The sequence below is a fragment of the Eschscholzia californica genome, unplaced genomic scaffold, assembly GCF_041429995.1.
Source record: "Eschscholzia californica isolate CP2 unplaced genomic scaffold, dmEscCali1.0.p SCAF_4, whole genome shotgun sequence".
Lineage (NCBI taxonomy): Eukaryota > Viridiplantae > Streptophyta > Magnoliopsida > Ranunculales > Papaveraceae > Eschscholzia > Eschscholzia californica.
The window spans coordinates 5,963,365-5,984,417 of record NW_028238461.1 but is presented as its reverse complement, the minus strand read 5'-3'; the positions used below and the strand labels follow the sequence as shown (position 1 = coordinate 5,984,417).

The window sequence follows — 21,053 nt, the reverse complement described above, 5'->3', positions numbered from 1 at the left end:
TAATAATAATACAATAATATAATAATATAATAATAAGATAATATTATAATAATCTATTATATAAAACAGAAGGGAAAACGATGACTGGGACAAACATCCTTATTTAATTATGCATATTGTCTAGAAGCCCTTCTCAATATTTAAAATATAGTCCTTCGTAGAATAAAAGTTACCTATTTAAAAAACAATAATCCTTTCCTTCTTAGAAATAAAATAACTAATTTAAGAAAAAAAGAAACAAAATAAATTTCAAGGGTTAAAGAAAGAAATTAAAATCTCTCTCTCTCTCTCTCTCTCAATAAAATAATAACTAATTTAAGAGAAAAGAAACAAAAAGATAATAACTAATAAAATATCTTTCTCTCTCAATAAAATATAAAATAAATTTCGTAACATTTGATTGATACAAGTGTCTGTGCCCTAGGGCACGGGATACTAACTTAAGGGAAAACGATGACTGTGACACATCCTTTTTTAAAATATTGTCTAGAAGCCCTTCTCAAAATTTAAAATATAGTCCTTCGTAGAAATAAAGTTACCTATTTAAAAACAATAATCTTTTCCTTCTTAGAAATAAAATAACTAATTTAAGAAAAAAGACAAAATAAATTTCAAGAGTTAAAAAACGAAATTAAAATCTCTCTCTCTCTCTCTCTCTCTTAATAAAATAATAACTAATTTAAGAGAAAAGAAACAAAAAGATAATAACTAATAAAAAATCTTTCTCTCTCAATAAAATATAAAATAAATTTCGTAACATTTGATTGATACAAGTGTCTGTGCCCTAGGGCACGGGATACTAACTTAAGGGAAAACGATGACTGTGACACATCCTTTTTTAATTATACATATTGTTTAGAAGCCCTTCTCAAATTTTAAAATATAGTCCTTCGTAGAAATAAAGTTACCTATTTAAAAAACAATAATCCTTTCATTCTTAGAAATAAAATAACTAATTTAAGAAAAAAAAGAAACAAAATAAATTTCAACGGCTAAAAAAAGAAATTAAAATCTTTCTCTCTCTCTCAATAAAATAATAACTAATTTAAGAGAAAAGAAACTAATAATACCAAAAAAACTAATAACTAATATTAAATAAAAAATAATAACTAATAAAAAAGAAATTAAAATCTCTCTCTCTCTCAATAAAATAATAACTAATTTAAGAGAAAAGAAACAAAAAAATAATAACTAATAAAAATCTCTCTCTCTCAATAAAATATAACAATAAATTTCGTAACATTTGATTGATACATGTGTCCGTGCCTTAGGGCACGAGATATACCCTAGTATAGCAATAATATAATAATTATACAAAAATACCGTAATATAATAATAAGATAACATTATAATAATGTAATAATATAATAATAATTATATTATAATTATTATTATATTATTACATTATTTATAATAAATATAATATTATAAATATAATATTATAATATTATTATATTATAATTATTATTATAAATATTTATAATAATATAATAAACATTTATTATATTTATAATAAATATAATATTATAAATATAATATTATAAATATAATATTATAAATATTAATATTACTATAATATTTATAATAATATTTATAATAATATTATAAATATAATAATTATAATTATATTTATAATATTTATAATAATATTATAAATATTATAAATATTACTATAATAAATATTTTATTCTTATATATCATTTATTATATTATTATCAATCTAATTTGATAATAAAATTTATTCTATTATCTTCTTTACTGAAATGTCTCCAAGTGTCCTCAAATGGCTTCCATATTTTGGGAAACTTTTTTTACCAAGATGAAACCCCGTCTTCTTCCCGGAAGGATCTTGTGAACAATTATGTGCTTCCCTAATGCCTCCTGAGTTGGAAAATCATATCCACAACTAAAACATGTCCACGACCCTTGTGGTTTCTTTTTGGTTTCTGCCTTGTTCTTAGTCATTTTCCTGTAAAGGAAATTAATCAATTGGTAATTAAGGAAATCAAACATAGAAGAATCATCAATGTTTGAAAAATTAGTCAATTGGTTTCTGCCTTTTTGGTTTATTTTTAACATCTCTCTAGGTTAAAAATCAAGCTAACCTATAAATACCATCGTTCAATTCCTAAAGAAGAAAATGACTCTACCAAGAATAATCAAAGTAAATCTCTGTAGGTAAAAAAAATTACTCTAACTTATAATGACAATCAAATCAGTCAATTCTTCAAGAAGAAAATCACAAATCATCAAAGGTCTGTTTATTACGCCGGAAAGCTTGAGTAAGAAAACCTAATTTTTCTAATAGGTAAGAAAGTTAATTTCTTTCACGACGACACGACGACGACACGGCGACGACGACAAAGACGACGACGACCGCGACGACGACGACGACCGCGACAACGACGACGACCGCGACGACGACAACGACGACCGACGACGACCGCGACGACGACGACACAACCTCAGTTGTCATGAAAATAAAAGTTTTGTTTCCGTCACTTGTGACCTTCAAAAAGTTACCTTCTCAGCATTGCTTACTTGCTCTTAAACCCCTTACGACAAGCACTGAAAAAAAAATTATACACTATATCAGTCAAGCAGTGAGAGACAACCTTAGTCTTTGGTCTGTCAAGACACCTCCTTGTGTGAGTTTGTTATCTGGGCAGCGATCATAGGCAAGCTACTAACATTAGACAATCTACTGAGACACTGTTTGCAAATCCCAAACAGATGTATTAGGTGCAAGCAAAATGGAGAATCAGTCATGCACATATTCATTCATTGCCAAGGGTACATACAAACTGTATTGCAACTTCCAGATATGAATTGTGTAGTCCAATATCTCTAGAACAACTCATAGAGCAATGCAGGAAGAGGACCATGAAAAAACGTAAGTAGAATAAAGATTAATTCATGTTCCTAAATTGATACACACATCTTCTCCACTTACACACATCCTCTCCACTAAGTAGATATACACCTATAATTTGTTTTGTAATATAAGTTTTATAAACAGAATATTGATGAAACCCCGTCTTCTTCCCGGAAGGATCTTGTGAACAATTATGTGCTTCCCTAATGCCTCCTGAGTTGGAAAATCATATCCACAACTAAAGCATGTCCACGACACTTGTGGTTTCTTTTTGGTTTCTGCCTTGTTCTTAGTCATTTTCCTGTAAAGGAAATCAGTCAATTGGTAAAGAAGGAAATCAAACATGGAAGAATCATCAATGTTTGAAAAATTAGTCAATTGGTTTTTGTCTTTTTGTTTTTTTTTAACATCTCTCTAAGTTAAAAATCAAGCTAACCTATAAATACCATCGTTCAATTCCTAAAGAAGCAAATGACTCTACCAATAATAATCAAAGTAAATCTCTATAGGTAAAAAAAATTACTCTAACTTATAATGACAATCAAATCAGTCAATTTCTCAAGAAGAAAATCACAAATCATCAAGGGTCTGTTTATTACGCCGGAAAGCTAGAGTAAGAAAATCCAATTTTTCTAATGGGTAAGAAAGTTAATTTCTTTCACGACGACGACACGACGACGACGACGACGACGACCGAGGACAACGACAACCGCGACGACACGACGAGGGTGACACGACGAGGGTGACGCGACGAGGACGACACGACGACGACGACACGACGACGAGGACACGACAACACGACGACGACAACACGACGACGACGACGACACGACGGCGAAGAAGACGACATGACGACGACGACACGAGACGAAGATGACGACGACGAAGACGACGACGACGACACGAAGACGACGACGACGACAATAATAATGGTGTTAGTAGTTCGGTTAAGAGTAGCCCAAGCTCCTGTCTGTTTTAACTCATCTCCATTGCTTTTCTTGCAGACATCATGATTTATATTTGTTCCTTCATCTGTTGGAGATTTAAGAAAAATAACAACTATAACATAAAGGATCTAACACTATATACTCAAACCAACTATCATTTAATCACAAATCTTCAATCATCATAAACACAAATATTGTTGTTGTTCCTTTCATTAACAAAGAAAAAGATATTTAAATATATTAGATAATAGTCATAGATACATACCAATTAATCACTTCAAATTTCTTCAGAAAGGATCTTCTCCAAAGAAAGCCCTAGTTCTTTCTCTATGTAAGCTTACTCAAGTTGTAGACATAAGGAACTCTACTACTTCTTTTAATTAATTTCAAGGAGCCATTTTCCTTCTTTGCCCCTTCTATTTTGATAACACCACTCAAGCTCAAACTTCCTCACACTTCATATTGGCCCAAACCAAAATTTAGTTTAGAGCCCATTTTTCAACATTCCCCCTTAAACCAAATTTTCATAGCTTCTCATACCTAACATCCACTTCAATCTTTCAAAGACATTATGCTTCAAAGGCTTTGTAAATATATCCGCTATTTGATCTTGAGACTTGCAATACATCACTTCAATATCACCTTCTTTAACATGTTCACGAATAAAATGATAGCGTGTATCGATGTGCTTACTTCTTTCATGACAAACGGGATTTTTGGCTAAAGCAATAGCCGATTTGTTGTCAAGAACTACTTCGGTTGGGCCGATTTGAGGACATTGAAGATGCTTCAACATATTTCTTAACCAAATGGCATGACAAACCATAGAGCTAGCGGCTACATATTCCGCTTCACAAGTAGATAAAGTCATAATAGGTTGTTTTCTTGGAAGACCAAGTAAATGCCGTATAACCCATAAAAATATAAATCCCGATGTACTCTTTCTTTCATCTAAGTCTCTACCCCAATCACTATCGGAATAACTAATAAGCTTAAAATCTTGTGCACAAGAGAAAAATAAACCATCATTGAGCGTACCTTTAATATATCGAAGGAGACTCTTTGCGACATTAAGATGAGATTCATCGGTGTTTCCATGTAAGATAATGTAGAGAATATCCGGTCTTGTACATGTAAGATAATGTAGATTTCTAATCAAACTTTTGAAATATGTAGGATCCACATCACTACTTCTTGTGCATTTTCTCAATTCTACTCCACTTTCAAGAGGGGCGTTTACTGGATTACACGACTCCATTTTAAATCTTTTAAGTACTTCCTTAGCATATCCACTTTGAGAAATAAATATTCCATTTTCCATTTGCTTCACTTCAATACTAAGGAAATGACTCATCAACCCAATATCGGTCATATCAAATTCCTTAACCATTCTCTTCTTAAACTCTTCAAATAGTCTTGAATCATTACCGGTGAATATTAAATCATCAACATAGAAACAAACAAATAACATACCTCCATCTTCTTTCATTTTCATATATAAAGTGTGCTCATGAGGACACTTTTCAAACCCATTTTCTTGAAAATACTTATCAATTCTTGCATTCCATGCACGTGGAGCTTGTTTTAACCCATAAAGGGCCTTCTTCAACTTATAAACTTTATCTTCTTTTCCCTTTCTAACATACCCCAAAGGTTGTTCAACATATATCTCTTCCTCTAGGATACCATTCAAAAATGCCGACTTGACATCAAGGGTATAAATCTTCCATGCATATTGAGACGCTATAGAGATTAACTATCTGATTGTTTCTATACGAGCAACGGGAGCAAATACCTCACTATAATCAATGCCGGCTATTTACTTGTAACCTTTAGCTACAAGTCTTGCTTTATATCTTTGGAGTTCTCCACTTGCATTCTTCTTTGTCTTATACACCCACTTTACACCAATAGGTTTATATCCCTTTAGTAAACTTGTCAATTCTCAAGTATCATTTTTTTCAATTGCATTAATTTCTTCATTCATTGCATTTTCCAATTTTTTTCTTGGATGGCCTCTTCATAACTAATAGGATCACAATCCATGAGAAAACAACACAAGTTCAATTCTTCTTCATTATCCACGACTTCATAAATCTCTCTCAAACTTCTAGTTTTCATTGGCCCTTCATTAGAACTTTCCTCCGATGATGAGGATGATGGTGTTTGTGGGTCTCTTTGAAATTCTCTTGGTGGTGCATCTTCTTCTTCTTCCCTTTCAAGTCTAAGTTCAACTTGAATAACTTCTTTTCCTTTCCATTCCCATGCCAAATCTTCTTCAAATACCACATATCTACTAAAGAGAACTTTATTATCTACTAAAGAGAACTTTATTGACAATTGGATTAAACAACTTGTAACATTTCGTTTGCTCATTATACCCAAGAAAGATACATTTCTCACCTTCGCCATCAAGTTTCTTCTTGCTTCCGGTATCTTTGCATAAGCAATACATCCAAATATCTTTAAATGAGATACACTAGGCTTGTAATAACCCCATGCCTCTTGGGGGGTCTTCATATAGACACTTTTAGTGAGACATCTATTTAACAAGTATACGACACATGCAACGGCTTCACCCTAAAATTCTCTAGGCAAACTTTTTTCTATTAACATGCTTCTTGCCATGTTTAATATGTTTCGGCAACTTCATTTAGTTGTGGTGTGTATGACGAAGTAAGTTCATGAACAATCCCATGTTCTCTACAAAACATATCAAATGCTCTTGAGGTATATTCTCCACCTCTATCGGACCTTAGTTTCTTTATCATAAAACCACTTTGTTTCTCAACCATGTTCTTAAACTCTTTGAATACTTCAAATACTTCGGATTTATTTTTTAAGAAATAAACCCATGTTTTTCTACTAAAATCATCAATAAAAATGAGAAAGTAATTGTTACCTCTATTTGTCATTGGCTTTAATAGAGCACAAACATCGGTATGCACTAGCTCCAATGTATTAGATGCTCTCCACCTTCCTTCTTTAAAAAAACTTGTTCGATGATGCTTGCCAAAGATACACCCTTCACACACTTTATTTGGGGTGATCAATACATGGTAAACCCCTTACCATATTCTTGCTTGCCAAGGTTTTCATCCCATCAAAGTTTAGATGCCCAAGTCTCAAGTGCCACAACCAAGATTCATCTTTCACAAGAGAGTGTAAGCATTTTGCATCACCATGTTGAATGTATAAGGGAAATAATCTATTCTTTGTCATCTTTACCTTAGCAATTAGAGTTCCACTTCTATCTCTTAATGTGAGATGAAGATCCTTCAATCTTATATCATAGCCTTTTTCTAAAAGTTGTCCCAAACTCAAAATGTCATTTTTCATTGCGGGAACATAATAAACATCGGAAATATAGTTATGTTTTCCATTTTTTAGTTGAATGAGCATATTATTTTTCCCTAGCATCGGTATCTTTGAGGAGTCACCGAACTTTACACACCCTTTCACACTTTCATTCACTTCAACAAACAATTCCCTTTTCCCACAAATATGATTACTTGCACCGGTGTCGAAATACCAAGTGTTTGTTTGTGATTCATCAAGACCATCATAAGAAAATAACAATGTAGGATCAACATTAACTTCTACTTCATCTTCAACAAGGTTTGATTCTTCCTTAACTTTATTTTTATGCCAACATTCATTACTATAATGCCCAAGCTTGTGACAATTATAGCATTCAATATCTCTTTTGTCTCTACCTTGGCTATTATAAGGTCTAGTAAAGTTTCATCTACCTCTTCCTCTTGGTTCAATTGTTCTTCCTCTATTAAAAAAATTTCTTCCTCTTTGGCTTCCAAAGCCTCTTCTACGATTATCATAACCTCTATCATAGCATTCAATATCCCTTTTATCTCCATCTTGGCTATTATAAGGTCTAGTAAAGTTTCCTCTACCTCTTCCTCTTGGTTCATTTGTTCTTCCTCTACCAACAAAAATTTCTTCCTTTTTGGCTTCCAAAGCCTCTTCTACGATTATCATAACCTCTCCCATAACTCTCATAGCCTCTTTCTTTTTGGGGTGTATATTGTTTTTCTTCTAAAGTGAGTTTTGTTTGAAGTACTTGATCAACCGAACAATTTGAAGAGGTTGCAACATTTCTATTCATCCTTTGTTCATGGATTTGCAATGTTCCCATCAATTCATCTACCGTCATGGATTCCAAGTCTTTTGATTCTTCAACGACTATAACCACATTATCAAATTTAGGTGTCAAAGACCGCAAAATCTTCTCCATCACCCGAACATCGTCACATTTTTCACCACACCTTTTCATTTCGTTAACATTAGACAATACTCTTGAAACATAATCGGAGACAGGTTCTCCATCATTCATACTCAACCTTTTAAATTCACCACGAAAAATTTGAAGACGAACCTTCACCACTTTATCAACTCCTCTAAAAGAATTCTTCAGAATATTCCACTTTTCCGGTCGGCGACCTAATCGGGAAGAGAAAGAGAGAATGGTAGGGAGAGAGAAGATGAGGTGGAGAGAGAGAGAGGTGAGGTGGAGGGAGGTGAGGTGAGGTGGAGGGAGGTGAGGTGGAGAGTTTTTTTATTTTGAACCATATTCCCCATAAAATATGTTGCCCCGGAAACTTTTCAAAATTTTGCATATTCCCTTTAAAATTTCAAACCCCGGAAACTTTTTAGTTTACCCCAAAGCGCTGGCCTAAAGGAATGCGATTCTCAGGAATCACATTCCATTCTCGCGTGTCAAACATGACCTAAGTGATTATAACACCCACCCACCCCGTTTGTCTCCGCACTTTTTTTTTAAAGGGTTTGTCTTAGTACTTAAGGTAAGCAAACCTCTAAAATGGCTTATTCCATAAAATGATATATTTAAAAATTCTATAAAAAAATTCAATAATAATTAAAAAAGAAAATGATCTCCTTATTATTTATACAATTAAACTTTGTTTATACAACTCAACCAATTCATTGGAATTTTTCCACACTCATACAATGGGTTAACCAATCATTTGCCAATGAAAAAACATACAGAGAAATGAGTAATTATTTGCTAAATGATCCAATAGTAGAGAGATAATGTTCTCTAGAGAGAGTGAGAGAATTAGAAGGCATAAAGCTCAGCTAATTCTTCAAAGGATTCAGATATTGGATCAGCATTTTCAATCATCCATAAAAGATGATCAAAAAGAACAACTTCACATTTCACATAAATACATTTATGATCATCTTCTCTACTAATTTTATGATCTAATGATGATGATGAAGATGATTTATCAATGAGGGTATTCAATAATGGATGATTTAAATACTTTGAACTAATCATATACTTCCTTCTTGAACTACCCACAAACACAATCTTATAATCTTGATCTTGATAATCATCATCTACCCAGAATTCAACTTCTCTGTTAGATTTTGATGATCTTAAACTACTATAAGATGAAGATCTACCCAACTGCATTGATAAACTCTTACATTTCTTAAGTACTGAATTAATTTTCTTCATTCTAATTAACTCATGCATAACACCCATAAGAAGATGTAATTTTAGAGAGAGAGAGAGAGAGAGAAACAAAATGAGAGAAAGATTTAGAGAGAGAGAAAGATTTAGAGAATTTGGAGATAGTTTAGATGAGTTGTAAGTATCATAAGAATTGTTTTATATTAATTCCTTAATATGTAATCAAATGACAGACATGTAAACCTAACTGGGTGGTGATGGAAGTGGGTACCCTATCCCTTTTTTCTTGTGAATTTTTGGGCCCACCTCTACACCAATGCTCAAGATAAAATTCTCTTTTGTGAAGTATACTATGGTGGAAGTGTTAGGGGCACACCCAGTTTAACAATGGGCACACACAATAAATAGTTCACTGTACTCGTAACTTTCTTTTTGTTTTATTCTTTAAATTGTCAGCGTGCCTCGAATCCCGACTCCGAAGGGGAAATCTAAACCTCTTACCACTCCAACCAAGGGGTGTTGGTTGTATTCCTAACTTTCGTTGTGCTTATTGTACAACTAGTTTGATCTCTAAATATTCAACTCTGTGAATTGCTCTTCATACCTCTTTAAATACCAGTCGCGAAGAAGAAATGATTCTTTTTATTGCAAGAACATTGATAATCAGTAAGTTACACAAATGCTATTTACAGGATCTAGTAGCATTGGTCCATTTTCGGCTGGAGAGTCTTTCTAGTGGTTTTTGTTAATTTGTCAGCAAGAGCATTGGCTTTTACGCAAATTCCTACAACAGAAGTTCCAAAAGATTACGTTATATTGGAAGCATGTTCCTTCAACAAAAAAAAAATATTGGAAGCATGTTGGATTTTATAAAAAGCTAAATTACATTGTGGGAACCCTTAAGATATCACAGTATCCTTTGGTGATATCTTAGGGCTATTTCTAATTTGGCTCTCTAAAGATGACCAACTCACCAAATGCCCCCTAAAGACGACCAAATCACCAATTTAGTTATCTTTAAGGGGCCAAAATGGAATTAATTAACTCATATTGTTTACGGTTACTACCATTTGGTCCCCTAGTTTTATAAGCAGCTTTCTGTGTGACCTCCTAATTTATCAAAAACACTAAGATGATCTCTTTTGTAATTTTCAATTTATTGACTAAAAAGTCAGATTTTCTCTTTCTTAAATTACTTTCTTTCGACTTTCCTTATTTATGTTTATTGGGTTCTTTTGTCTTTATCTTCACATTTTATCTCCATTTTCTTCTTTATTTCTCTCTTTACGTAGACCTCCATTAACGAAGGTCTTCAATTTTTTTTCAAATTTAATGTTATAAAAATATTAATAAACCTTCATTTTCTCTCTTTCTCTCTCTAGTAGGACCTTCATTAATGAATATTCTCTATGTATGTTTCTTTTAAAAAAAAAATTAAGAAAGACTCCACTAATGGTGGTTTGTTCTCCATTGATGGATGATGACAGTTTTTGAAGGACATATATCAATTAACCGATTTTGGTTCGAGAAGGTCCTCTTACAGAGAGAAAGAAAGACGAAGAAAATGGAGATAAAATGTGAAGACATAAAAACTAGGAGGCCAACCAGATAATAACCCTATTATGTAATCACCAACTTGGTTTTATTAATTTATGCAAGTTTATGCAGGCCATAGAAAAAGATATTTCACCAACCAAGTTGGTAGGTTATGTGTATGGAAGCCAGTTAGATTTATAGAATCTCATACTATTAGGGAGGGACCTTTAAAACAAACATGAATATCACATTTATTGCTATGTCATTGATTTTGACAACTGCCTCTAAACGACCAAATCCAACCAGTACGGAATTTTGTTCCGAACGAAAGTTCAATAAGACCATCTAAAAAACCGATATTTACTAAGTTTGAGCACATACTTAATAGTCTAGGCTCCGAAAATTTCTCAGGCTTGGGACTATCACCATATACGTATATCCTTTATGGGAACAATTTTAAGAGATTATTGGCTTTAATAGACTTATGGAAAAACCCAAGGATCCACAAAGGTTGGCTCAATGAAATCTATCAGAGAAGAGAGTATAGTACTGAGTCTAGGGCTTCAAAGTGATGGTAGTTTGACTAAATCTCTTTCCCCTTCATAAGATGTGGTTATAATGGTTTTCACGTGCAAGGTAGGTCATGTTTGTTTGTCACATAGGGGGCTATCCTCATGATCAAATCCGGCCATGGGGACTTAATAATGCATGAGGGACCTAAACTGGCTCAATCAAACCCTAAAATTATTAATCTTGTGCTGTGACACCACTTGGGCATGTGTTACCTCTAACTACCCATGCAGTTTTTGTTAAAGTTAGTATTGATTAATGGAAGATACAAAACAAACATCTACCATTGTCCTTACAGGGGTGCATCCAGAATTTATGTTCAGGAAATTTAAGATACATTGTCCTTAAGCAAACAATCAATATTGTATTGATAATTATTAAGCTTAAAATTTTACAAAAATTTCATATTTTATAATTTATAACTCAAAATTGACCTTTACGAGTTTTATTGCATGGAAGTTCTTCACTATAATCTCATTGTCCGTCTCCATAGATATATATTATTTTTATGTATACTCATTCATCACTTATTTTGGGCAATTGGTTTTTGATTATTTTTTAGGAACAGTACAAACCAAACTAGACTAATGGAGCTCAATTTAGTATAAATATTATATGTATTATGTTTTATATATATTATTATATATTATTTATATTACATATATAATGGTGGGCGGAGACTCTATCTAAGATTATATCCTAAGTCTAGTCTTTAGTCAGTTTTAGACTCGTTACTTATAATATACAAAAGATTATAAAACTCATGGATGTGGTTGACCGCACCCACTTTACTGATATTTGATGGAAAAATCAAAGAGGGAAGTTAACGCCATACATATTCTTGTTTTGCGGATGTAGACTTAAAATTACGAAACAACTGGGGTGCATATCTAAGTAAACCTAAATATTTCGTGAAGAGTATTTTTGTCATAAGTGACACACGTGGTTGGCACGTGAACCACGAAACCAATATTTAACTGAAAAATCGAAAATCGGGGTCAACGTGATATATATTTTCATTTTAGGGGTGTGGTCCTAATTTTGCTAAATAGCTGGGGTCAATGTCTAAGTAACCCTATTTTGTTTATACTTGTTCTATTTCTTCTACATCATCCTTTTCCTTTTCACCCTTCTTCTTCCAATGGACTTCCATAAAGGGAGGTCCAAAAATTTGTTCCAGGATGTGCCCAAATTGTCTTTGTTTAGACTTACAAATAGAATACGTGAGAGCTCGACTCTAAGTTTTCATTCCTAAAACTGGATTTAGAAAGGCCAAAGGAATTCCATAAGCAAAATTTATGAAATATGCCACAAGCTTTTGTTGGTATATACTCTAAATCATCGTCTTCATTTCCACTATCTTCATCCCCCGGAACGTCATTGTATTCAGGGTCAACATAAGGAGTATACTGAAGTATAAAAGTTCTCTCGACATCCATCATTCTCGTTGCTCGTTTTGGAGGTTCACGAAAGACATGTTCTGAAGATTGCCTCCTCGGAGCACAGTGAGGTGATCAAAAGCCATTGCTTGGCATTTAGCAACACGCCAACACGCAAGAATCGACTCATCATGAAATCCCAAGTTTGATGACCGGGCATGAACGTAACGTCTGAGAAGATTTACCATTCAGACCATCCACTCCACTCAAACCACTAATACTACAATTAAATAAAAAAGATTTGGTTTTTGATAATGTATCAGGTAAATCCATGAACTCATTATCCCCATCTTCTTCTAAATCAGAACCTTTTGTTTCCTTCATCCCCTCCTTGAAACACTCCAATTTAGTACCATTACCGTCACAAAACAAGAAAAAATTGACGATAAAATATCACAAGACCAAGATTAGGGCTAGTTACCTTAGGTTGATTTCTTTCTCCGGAGAGTTATTTAATTTATAAAACCCTACCTGGAGGAAGTTTATGAGCTAATAGAGGTCGATTAGGAGATTGAAATTGGAGACTACGACCTTCATCTTTAGGTCTACCAGAGATTTGTTCCCTTTAAAATAGAGCAACACGAAAGTTTCTATTGGACCTGATTTAAAATCTAGTTGATAATGAGGAATTGAAGATTTCTAAAAGAGATAAGAATTCTCAACTTATTTATTGTTTTTACTAGAAGAACAAGGAAAAGAAGAAGGCTTATTAGATGAAATGTCATAACTCAGAGAAATTGAGCATTGAAATCTAATTGTCTTTGCCTCCATGATATTTCTTTAGCACAAAGATAATATATATCAATACCTGTTTCTCAAAATCACACACACAGTCTCAGAAAATCAATAATTAAGGTTGAGAAAGAAAGAAGAAAGTGATAGGGAGAATATGAATGAGTGAGAGAGAGAGAGACAGTAAATTTGGAGAAATAAAATAAGCTAGACAAGGGTATTTTAGAAAACACAAGAAAAGAAAACAGTCAATGGATGGTCAATGACGGAAGCTTTCACAAAGGGGGTTATCTGGGTATTGCTTTAAAAGTAGGGGGCTAGCTATAAGAGAAATAACCCAATTGTTTTTCGGCCTATCGGCGAGCTCTATACAGTTAAGTTATACGCGAGTACGACAATGCCAATTCATCGACCCAAATTGAATTCCGAAGAGAGAGAAAGAGAAGAGAAGAGGGATCCTTTCTTCGTGTTCGTATTCGAGAATCCATTTCTTTTCCTTTCATAATTCATTTCAACTTTCTTCCCGGAATCACCTCCGAGTTATTCTATTTTGATTATCGGTTCTTAGGTGTCTTAGAGAGAGAAAGAGAACGGAAGTGTTTTGCCCCTGAAATGATTCTATGATTTCAAGATTCTTGTGAATTTCCCGATGGGTTCGACGATCTTCTGGAATGTTCCCTTCTAGGGTTTCACTTTTTTTTTTTTTTTGTTTATTGTTTCAAATGGACTAATTTGGTTATTTGCGGGAGCTTAATTGTGACAAAGATTGGTCTTGACATCTGAAAGTAGAGAGAGAAAAGGGTTTTCTATTTTGAAGACGGTACGTTCGTTCCGATCTACCATGATTGTTTTCTATTCAATATTGTGTCTTGATTAATTCATGTTTGATTTTTGTTCATCGTTTATGTAAACATGTATATCGACTAGGTCAAAATTCTATTGCCATTTGGGTTTATTTTGATTAAGAGCTTTCCTTTCTAATTAATCTGGCAATTTCCATGAATTTGTAATCAATATATGCCCTAATTTTGCCCAATAATAAGACTTAGCACATCGCATTTAACACATTGTTTTATCAATGATATGTTATTACCAATTGTGGTAGGTTGATAACACTGTCGAATTGTCTTAGAACCAAAATCTGATCTTGGGATTGCTTTGGGGAGGTTTCAATTTATACAAAAATTCAATTTTTGTAGTTCATGATGTATATAGAGGTGGCGAAACTGAAATATTTGGAAAAGGTTCAAATATTGCTTTTTCCGTTTATACGTTACTAGGTATTTGCTCCTGGTCATGATGAAATAGGAAAGGTATGTTTAACCTTGTATGTGCGTACAACCAAGTAGAGATCTTAGTCTAAATTGGAATTATAAGAAGTTTTGGGTGGTTATTATTCTCCAAAGATGTTGCGTTTTAAAGCAAGAATATAGATTAGGTATGGGAGAAGAAGAGAGACGGGGCACATGTTTATTCAACTTTTGTTTCTTTCTTTTGAGTTTGAACTAATTGATTGTAGGCGTTTTTTATTTGCATACATCAAATGGCTATAGGAAACCCAGAAAAAGTTACAATTGACTATCCTTCAGCCAGCTTCAACTTGTTTTGGTAAGGGCAGTAGGATCTAGGTAGAAGCAAAATTAAACCACTAATTCACTTCATCAACAATTCTATTCTCGCATTGAGAACATATCAAGATAGTAGCACATGGGAACTCTAAATTGTACCCCAACCAAATGAAACTCTTTCTTTCTATTTGTAGAAGCACATGCCAAATGAATAATAAGTTAAACCTAGAAACCAAATAAAATTGGCTTCATGGTTGTAATCATGAAGGTGCAAAGTTTCCAATAAATGCTGGTGGTGTTATGTGGTAAACGTTAGTTATTATGGTGCGCCGAAATCGGCTTCACGTTAAGGTTCTGAACACGTTAATACTTTGTAGATAAGATCTTGCATTAACTTTCTTCTTGAAGAATATGCCAAAATTTTTGGAAGTTAAGTTTGCCTCAATCCTGGATTCCTTAAAAGAAGACCAATTTAATATTTTGTATTCTGTTATATGTCTCTGAATTTTCCAAATAGGGGGTTGCCGTACATTCCGTGGCTGTATGTAAGAAATACTTTTGGCGTTTACCAAGATCTCTCTGATGTAAATCGTTTTTCTTGAAACAGGTGTGATGGAATTATCACTATTAAAGGATTTTCTCAACAATCTTTCCCGGTTCAACCATTTGTCTTCGAGTGATGATATAAAATCTGAACTTGTTCAGAAATATTATGAAAAGATAAATGAGATACTAAAGTTGTTGAGGAAGATACTTGACTTAGTTGTTGATTCACAGATATCTTCAGATGAACAACTTATCAAGGCATTGAAAGAGCTGGATGAGCTTATTGATGAAACCCGAGCTCTCTTTGACAGCTGGCATTCATTGTCGAGTAAAGTTTATTTTGTATGTTACATCATTTACATTTGCAGCGTTAAATTCTAATCTCTAGAAGATGCATTTTTGGCTACTTGATTTATTAGAGAACTTGCGTGTCTAAACGTTTTTTTAAGAAAAAGTACGGATGTGGTATATGAAAATAGTTTTGTAGTTATAAAGTGTTAAGTAATGAGCAATTACTTCACTATCTTGAACTTTTTCAGGGACAGGTTTGGTGTAATTAGCAATTGTCTCTCATTTTGATCCGTTTGGTATTGGTCACTCTGTGCAAGCCTTTTGCACATGAGCTGGTTTGATTCAATATTCTTATTTGTCTGATAAGATAGAAGGGAACTCTTATATTAGTCAAGTAGCTTTCACTGTTGTGGATTTCAGATCCTTAATTGGACAAAAATTAATTTTAGCTGTCTAATACTCTAATGTACCTATCCTTGAAAAAGTTAAGCAATGTTAATCCACTGGGACTTACTATTGTTGTTCAGTATGTGAGCTAATTTAGTTGTCTCATTCCAACGGAGATTCATTGTCCAACTTTAGAGGAAATCAAGGTTTCCCTTATTAAAAATACCACATGAGAACCATGAAATGGTTGTTACCAAATTATCATTCTTCAATGCCTTTTGTTTTAATGAGATGTTTAAGAGATAGGTTTCTATACGTGTACGCCTACTGCAGGCAGCTTTCTTCTGAAAAAGTTGACACTTTGACATTCTGACCAGGTTATGCAAACTGAGTCACTAATACCGAGGATTCGTGCTTCTTCCGTAGAGATTCTCCAGAGACTGAACTCTTCTCATCAACATCTGTCTGCTGATCTGACATCAACATCAATTGAGGTACTTCGATTTGGTTGATAATTATTCACATCAGATATGTACACGTGGTGAACTTCTTTTAACCGTTTACCTCCCCTTCAGTTTGGTTGATTATTGTTAAAATCAGATATATATATATATATATATACACATATATATATTCTACAAGCTCCTTTTATTAGCTGATGCTAAAGAGTGAAATTTTTTGTGTATCGTCCCATTGATATACTTTTTGGTATATGGCGCCTAAAAATCTTGAAAATTGATTAAGCTGATAACACCCATTGATGATTTGACAGTGTGAAGAGCTTCTGTAAGATGCATTATTTTACATAAAGTTTTGATAAAGCCTTTTTCATGATCTACTGCAGTTATGCATGCAAAAAATTCAAGGAGTCGGGTATGAGCAAACATCAACTATTATTAGAGATGCTGTAAGAGAGTTACTAGAGAATGCCTCTCCCAGCTCTGAGAAGCTGGTTAAAATTGCGGATTCCCTGAGCTTGAAATCAAATCAGGAACTGCTAATAGAAGCTGTCGCTCTTGATAAGGTGAAGGTGCAGTTGCAAGAAGAGCAAGTTGGAACGGACGAAGAGGTTGAGTATATTGACCACATGATTTCTCTAGTCACCCACATGCACAATCTCCTTGTTAATATTAAACAGTCTCAGAGCACCAATGGAGTCCCTATACCTGCCGACTTTTGCTGTCCTCTCTCCCTTGAGTTGATGACTGATCCAGTGATAGTGGCATCTGGACAAACTTATGAGCGTGCATTCATCAGGAAGTGGCTAGATCTTGGTCTCTTAGTTTGCCCTAAAACCCGTCAGGCATTAGCCCACATGAATCTAATTCCTAATTACACTGTGAAGGCATTGATTGCGAACTGGTGCGACTCAAACAATGTGAAAATTCCTGACCCAGTTAGGTCTGTAAGCTTAAATCAGCCTGCTGTTCTTCTCGCCCGTAAAGAATCTGGTGCGCGAGACTCACATATACCTTCACACCTGGGCCATGCTTCAAGTAGAATCAACCACCCGAGATCACCTGAGTCAACCAGGTCTATGAGTTCACCACTTCGGGGTTTATTTTCAGCCAGTGGACCTGTAAGAGAAGGAGCTTCACCTTCACATCCTCGTTCAGCGTCAGCAGGTAACTTGGGTACTGGACTCGAAAATTGTTTCGGGTTAGATGCTGGTAGAATATTGTTAGAGAGTTCTGGGGATAGAGAGGCTAATACAGAAGATAGAAGTATGGGTTCTGGTGGTCAAGGCTCTGTTCCATCAAGTTCAGAACTTTCTGATGGTAATGGGGCTGATGAACAGTTTCAGGGCCACAGTAGAAGTGCTTCAGTCTCCAGTACAATATCCAATGCAGGTTATTCTGAAGGAACACAAGTACCAAATGAGGTCTCAAGGGCCTCCCAATATAGCACTGATGCCTTAGGTGGAGTTACTTCTCAACCTCTAGCTCCAGTTTCCTCGACCACACGTGCAGAATCTGAGTTCCAAACTCGATTTGAGGCACGGTCTAGAAGCCAAACAATCTGGCGCCGGCCAACTGAAAGGTTTTCCACTAGGATGACTTCTTCTCTCTCTACTATAGACACAAGAACTGATCTTTCAGGCATTGAGACTCAAGTTCAAAGGCTGGTTGAAGACTTGAAGAGTCCTTCTGTTGATTTGCAAAGAGAAGCCACTGCAGAACTTCGCCTTCTTGCCAAGCACAACATGGATAATCGGGTCGTTATTGCGAACTTTGGAGCTATAAGCTTGTTAGTTGGTCTACTTCACTCGACTGACTCAAAGATCCAAGAAAATGCTGTCACAGCACTTCTCAACTTATCAATTAATGATAACAACAAATATGCAATAGCAAATGCTGATGCTATTGACCCTCTCATTCATGTTCTTGAGACAGGAAGCGCAGAGGCAAAGGAAAACGCAGCTGCTACTCTTTTTAGCCTTTCGGTTATTGAAGAAAACAAGATCAAAATCGGACAGTCGGGGGCAATCAGGCCATTGGTGGAGCTACTAGGACATGGGACCCCTCGAGGAAAGAAAGATGCGGCAACCGCTTTGTTTAATTTGTCTATATTTCATGAAAACAAGGCCCGGATTGTGCAGGCTGGTGCTGTGAGGTATCTTGTGGATTTAATGGACCCAGCAGCTGGGATGGTTGATAAGGCGGTAGCTGTTTTGTCTAACCTTGCAACACTACCTGAGGGAAGAAGTGCAATCGGTCAAGAAGGAGGAATTCCTGTTCTGGTTGAGGTTGTTGAACTTGGCTCTGCTAGAGGGAAGGAGAACGCAGCTGCTGCTTTGCTACAACTTTGCACGAATAGCAATAGATTCTGTAGTATGGTCCTTCAAGAAGGAGCTGTCCCACCATTGGTTGCTTTATCTCAGTCAGGCACACCTCGAGCAAAAGAAAAGGTACACTATTTACAACTTTGACATAGACACATTAAATTGGTAGACTAATGCACACATCACTGTAAGGGAGGTGCATGAAATGTCTTTATGGATGGTGGTCTGAACCGTTAAATCTAGATATAAGACTTGGATAGTAAAAGAAGTATAGTTTATGAAGAAGGATTATTTAGATGGGTTGGATTCTGTTTCTACATATAGTTTTCGCATTTATCATCCAACAAGATGTGAACTTCCTTTCTTTTCCTATTCCGCCCTTTTTTTGTGGAACACATTGGTGTTTAACGTCTCCTGATATTCTGCATGATAGCACCCTCACAGGAGCGCACTTCACTTCCGTTTCCAATTTCATGTGGACCCAAGAACTCTAAAATCCTAAGCCCTACGTATATATGTATGTAATTATATATGAATATATGAGCAGATTGATATGCGTAGGTTTCTTACTTCGATGAATCATAATTCTATGAGTTCGGGTGCCTAAAGTTTTGATCTTTCCTGAATAATTTCAGGCCCAGGCGCTTCTTAGCTACTTCAGAAATCAGCGACATGGTAATGCTGGGAGGGGATGATCTTGAACAAACAAATCGGTTCTTGATGATAATGGAACTTTATGAGGTAAATTTTACAAACATTGTGTGGGTTTCTGATGTCGGAAATGATTATTCCTGTGAGAATTTTTTGTGAGATGTTTACTCATTTTGTATAAAACTTTGATATTCGGAGATTGGTACACTCAAGGTCCTTCATAACATTATAGTATACACACCCTTGAAAAGATTGCAAATATATAAACTTTATAAACTTGGGACTACTGCGGATATTGCGATCTTTCATCTAGTATTGCAGAGAGAGAGAGAGAGGAGTGACTTTTTGTTTTTGTTTTCATAAATTATTCTGCTAGTCTTTGGTAGGTTTACTGTACTTTTGTGTACTTTTTTTTTGTTGAAAGGGTACTTTTGTATACTTGGTATCTTTTTTTTTCAAAGTTTTCATTTATGTATCTACTATCTGTTTGTAAATATGTTTTGCTACCTTGGCTCTCTGTTTTTATCATCTAATTTCAATTCCTGTTTCTAGGAACCTTTTTTTTTTGTTGTTGAAAGTGTTTCTAGGAACCTTATCTAGGTTTGATTAAAGTCATTGTAGAGTAAGCTTAAGTAATGGTAGGTTGAACTTTTCAATTAATTGAGTTTGGAGCACATTTTCTCAAGTTTTTGGGGGAAGTTCTAAATTATCTGACTTGTTTTCATAAGGATAATCCCGTCAAATTTTTTTAGAGAGGGTTGCGGACTTGCAGTTGAATTCTCCAAAGGTCGTCTGGGTCTAGATTCCAGATCCAGGCGAAGGGGCCTCCTTGCGCCGGAGCTATTGAAGAGAAAACAGAAAGAGAGAAGAGAGATAGAGAAAGAAGTAACGAAGTAGAGAAGAGAGAGAAGAGCAAAGAGAGAGGGGGGTGAAGAGAGAAATGAGGGAGTCATTGTCACTGGTTTAATGGTTGCCGGAGTTGATGAGGGTGGAAAAGAAGATGGAGGAAGAAGAAAGAAAAACATCAAGAGTGGGTAATGTTTGGAGGACACAAAAATATTTGTTTACATCCAAAACTTTCTTCTCCGGAATATTTTTCCAAAACATCTTTCTTTCTGTCTGAGTTATATGCCTCTTATATAAAGTTTGGCTCAGTCGAGAGAATGATGTTTCTAGATTGTCCCGTACGTCTTTTTGGCCTTTCTAACTAAGAATTCTATCAATTTTCCCACCTTCGCATTTATTTTTCCTATTGTTTCTCTCCTCTTGGTTCT

The 21,053-nt window shown here is 34.7% G+C and overlaps 2 protein-coding genes across 2 annotated transcripts; one reads left to right on the top strand and one right to left on the bottom strand.

The window, feature by feature from the left end:
* Positions 1 to 8,713: 8,713 nt before the first annotated feature.
* On the bottom strand, positions 8,714 to 9,421 carry LOC147542002 (SAUR-like auxin-responsive protein family). The gene has a single exon (XM_086637238.1). It carries the CDS (start codon positions 9,347 to 9,349, stop codon positions 8,918 to 8,920), a length of 432 nt encoding a protein of 143 aa, XP_086493364.1. The 5' UTR covers positions 9,350 to 9,421; the 3' UTR covers positions 8,714 to 8,917.
* A 4,460-nt stretch (positions 9,422 to 13,881) lies between these two features.
* Positions 13,882 to 20,273, top strand: LOC147542001 (U-box domain-containing protein 4-like). The gene is made up of 5 exons (XM_086633043.1): positions 13,882 to 14,374; positions 15,730 to 16,010; positions 16,724 to 16,840; positions 17,191 to 19,254; positions 19,764 to 20,273. The coding sequence occupies exons 2-5, from the start codon at positions 15,735 to 15,737 to the stop codon at positions 19,821 to 19,823; spliced, it is 2,517 nt and encodes an 838-aa protein (XP_086489169.1). The 5' UTR covers positions 13,882 to 14,374; positions 15,730 to 15,734; the 3' UTR covers positions 19,824 to 20,273.
* Positions 20,274 to 21,053: the final 780 nt, after the last annotated feature.

Excerpts from the sequence above, each read along its gene's own strand:
- LOC147542002 (XM_086637238.1), bottom strand. The coding sequence starts at position 9,349 with ATGGGTGTTATGCATGAGTTAATTAGAATGAAGAAAATTAATTCAGTA.
- LOC147542001 (XM_086633043.1), top strand. The coding sequence starts at position 15,735 with ATGGAATTATCACTATTAAAGGATTTTCTCAACAATCTTTCCCGGTTC. Across the intron at positions 16,011-16,723 it reads TGTCGAGTAAAGTTTATTTT|GTTATGCAAACTGAGTCACT; the intron begins GTATGTTACATC and ends CATTCTGACCAG. Across the intron at positions 19,255-19,763 it reads CACCTCGAGCAAAAGAAAAG|GCCCAGGCGCTTCTTAGCTA; the intron begins GTACACTATTTA and ends GAATAATTTCAG.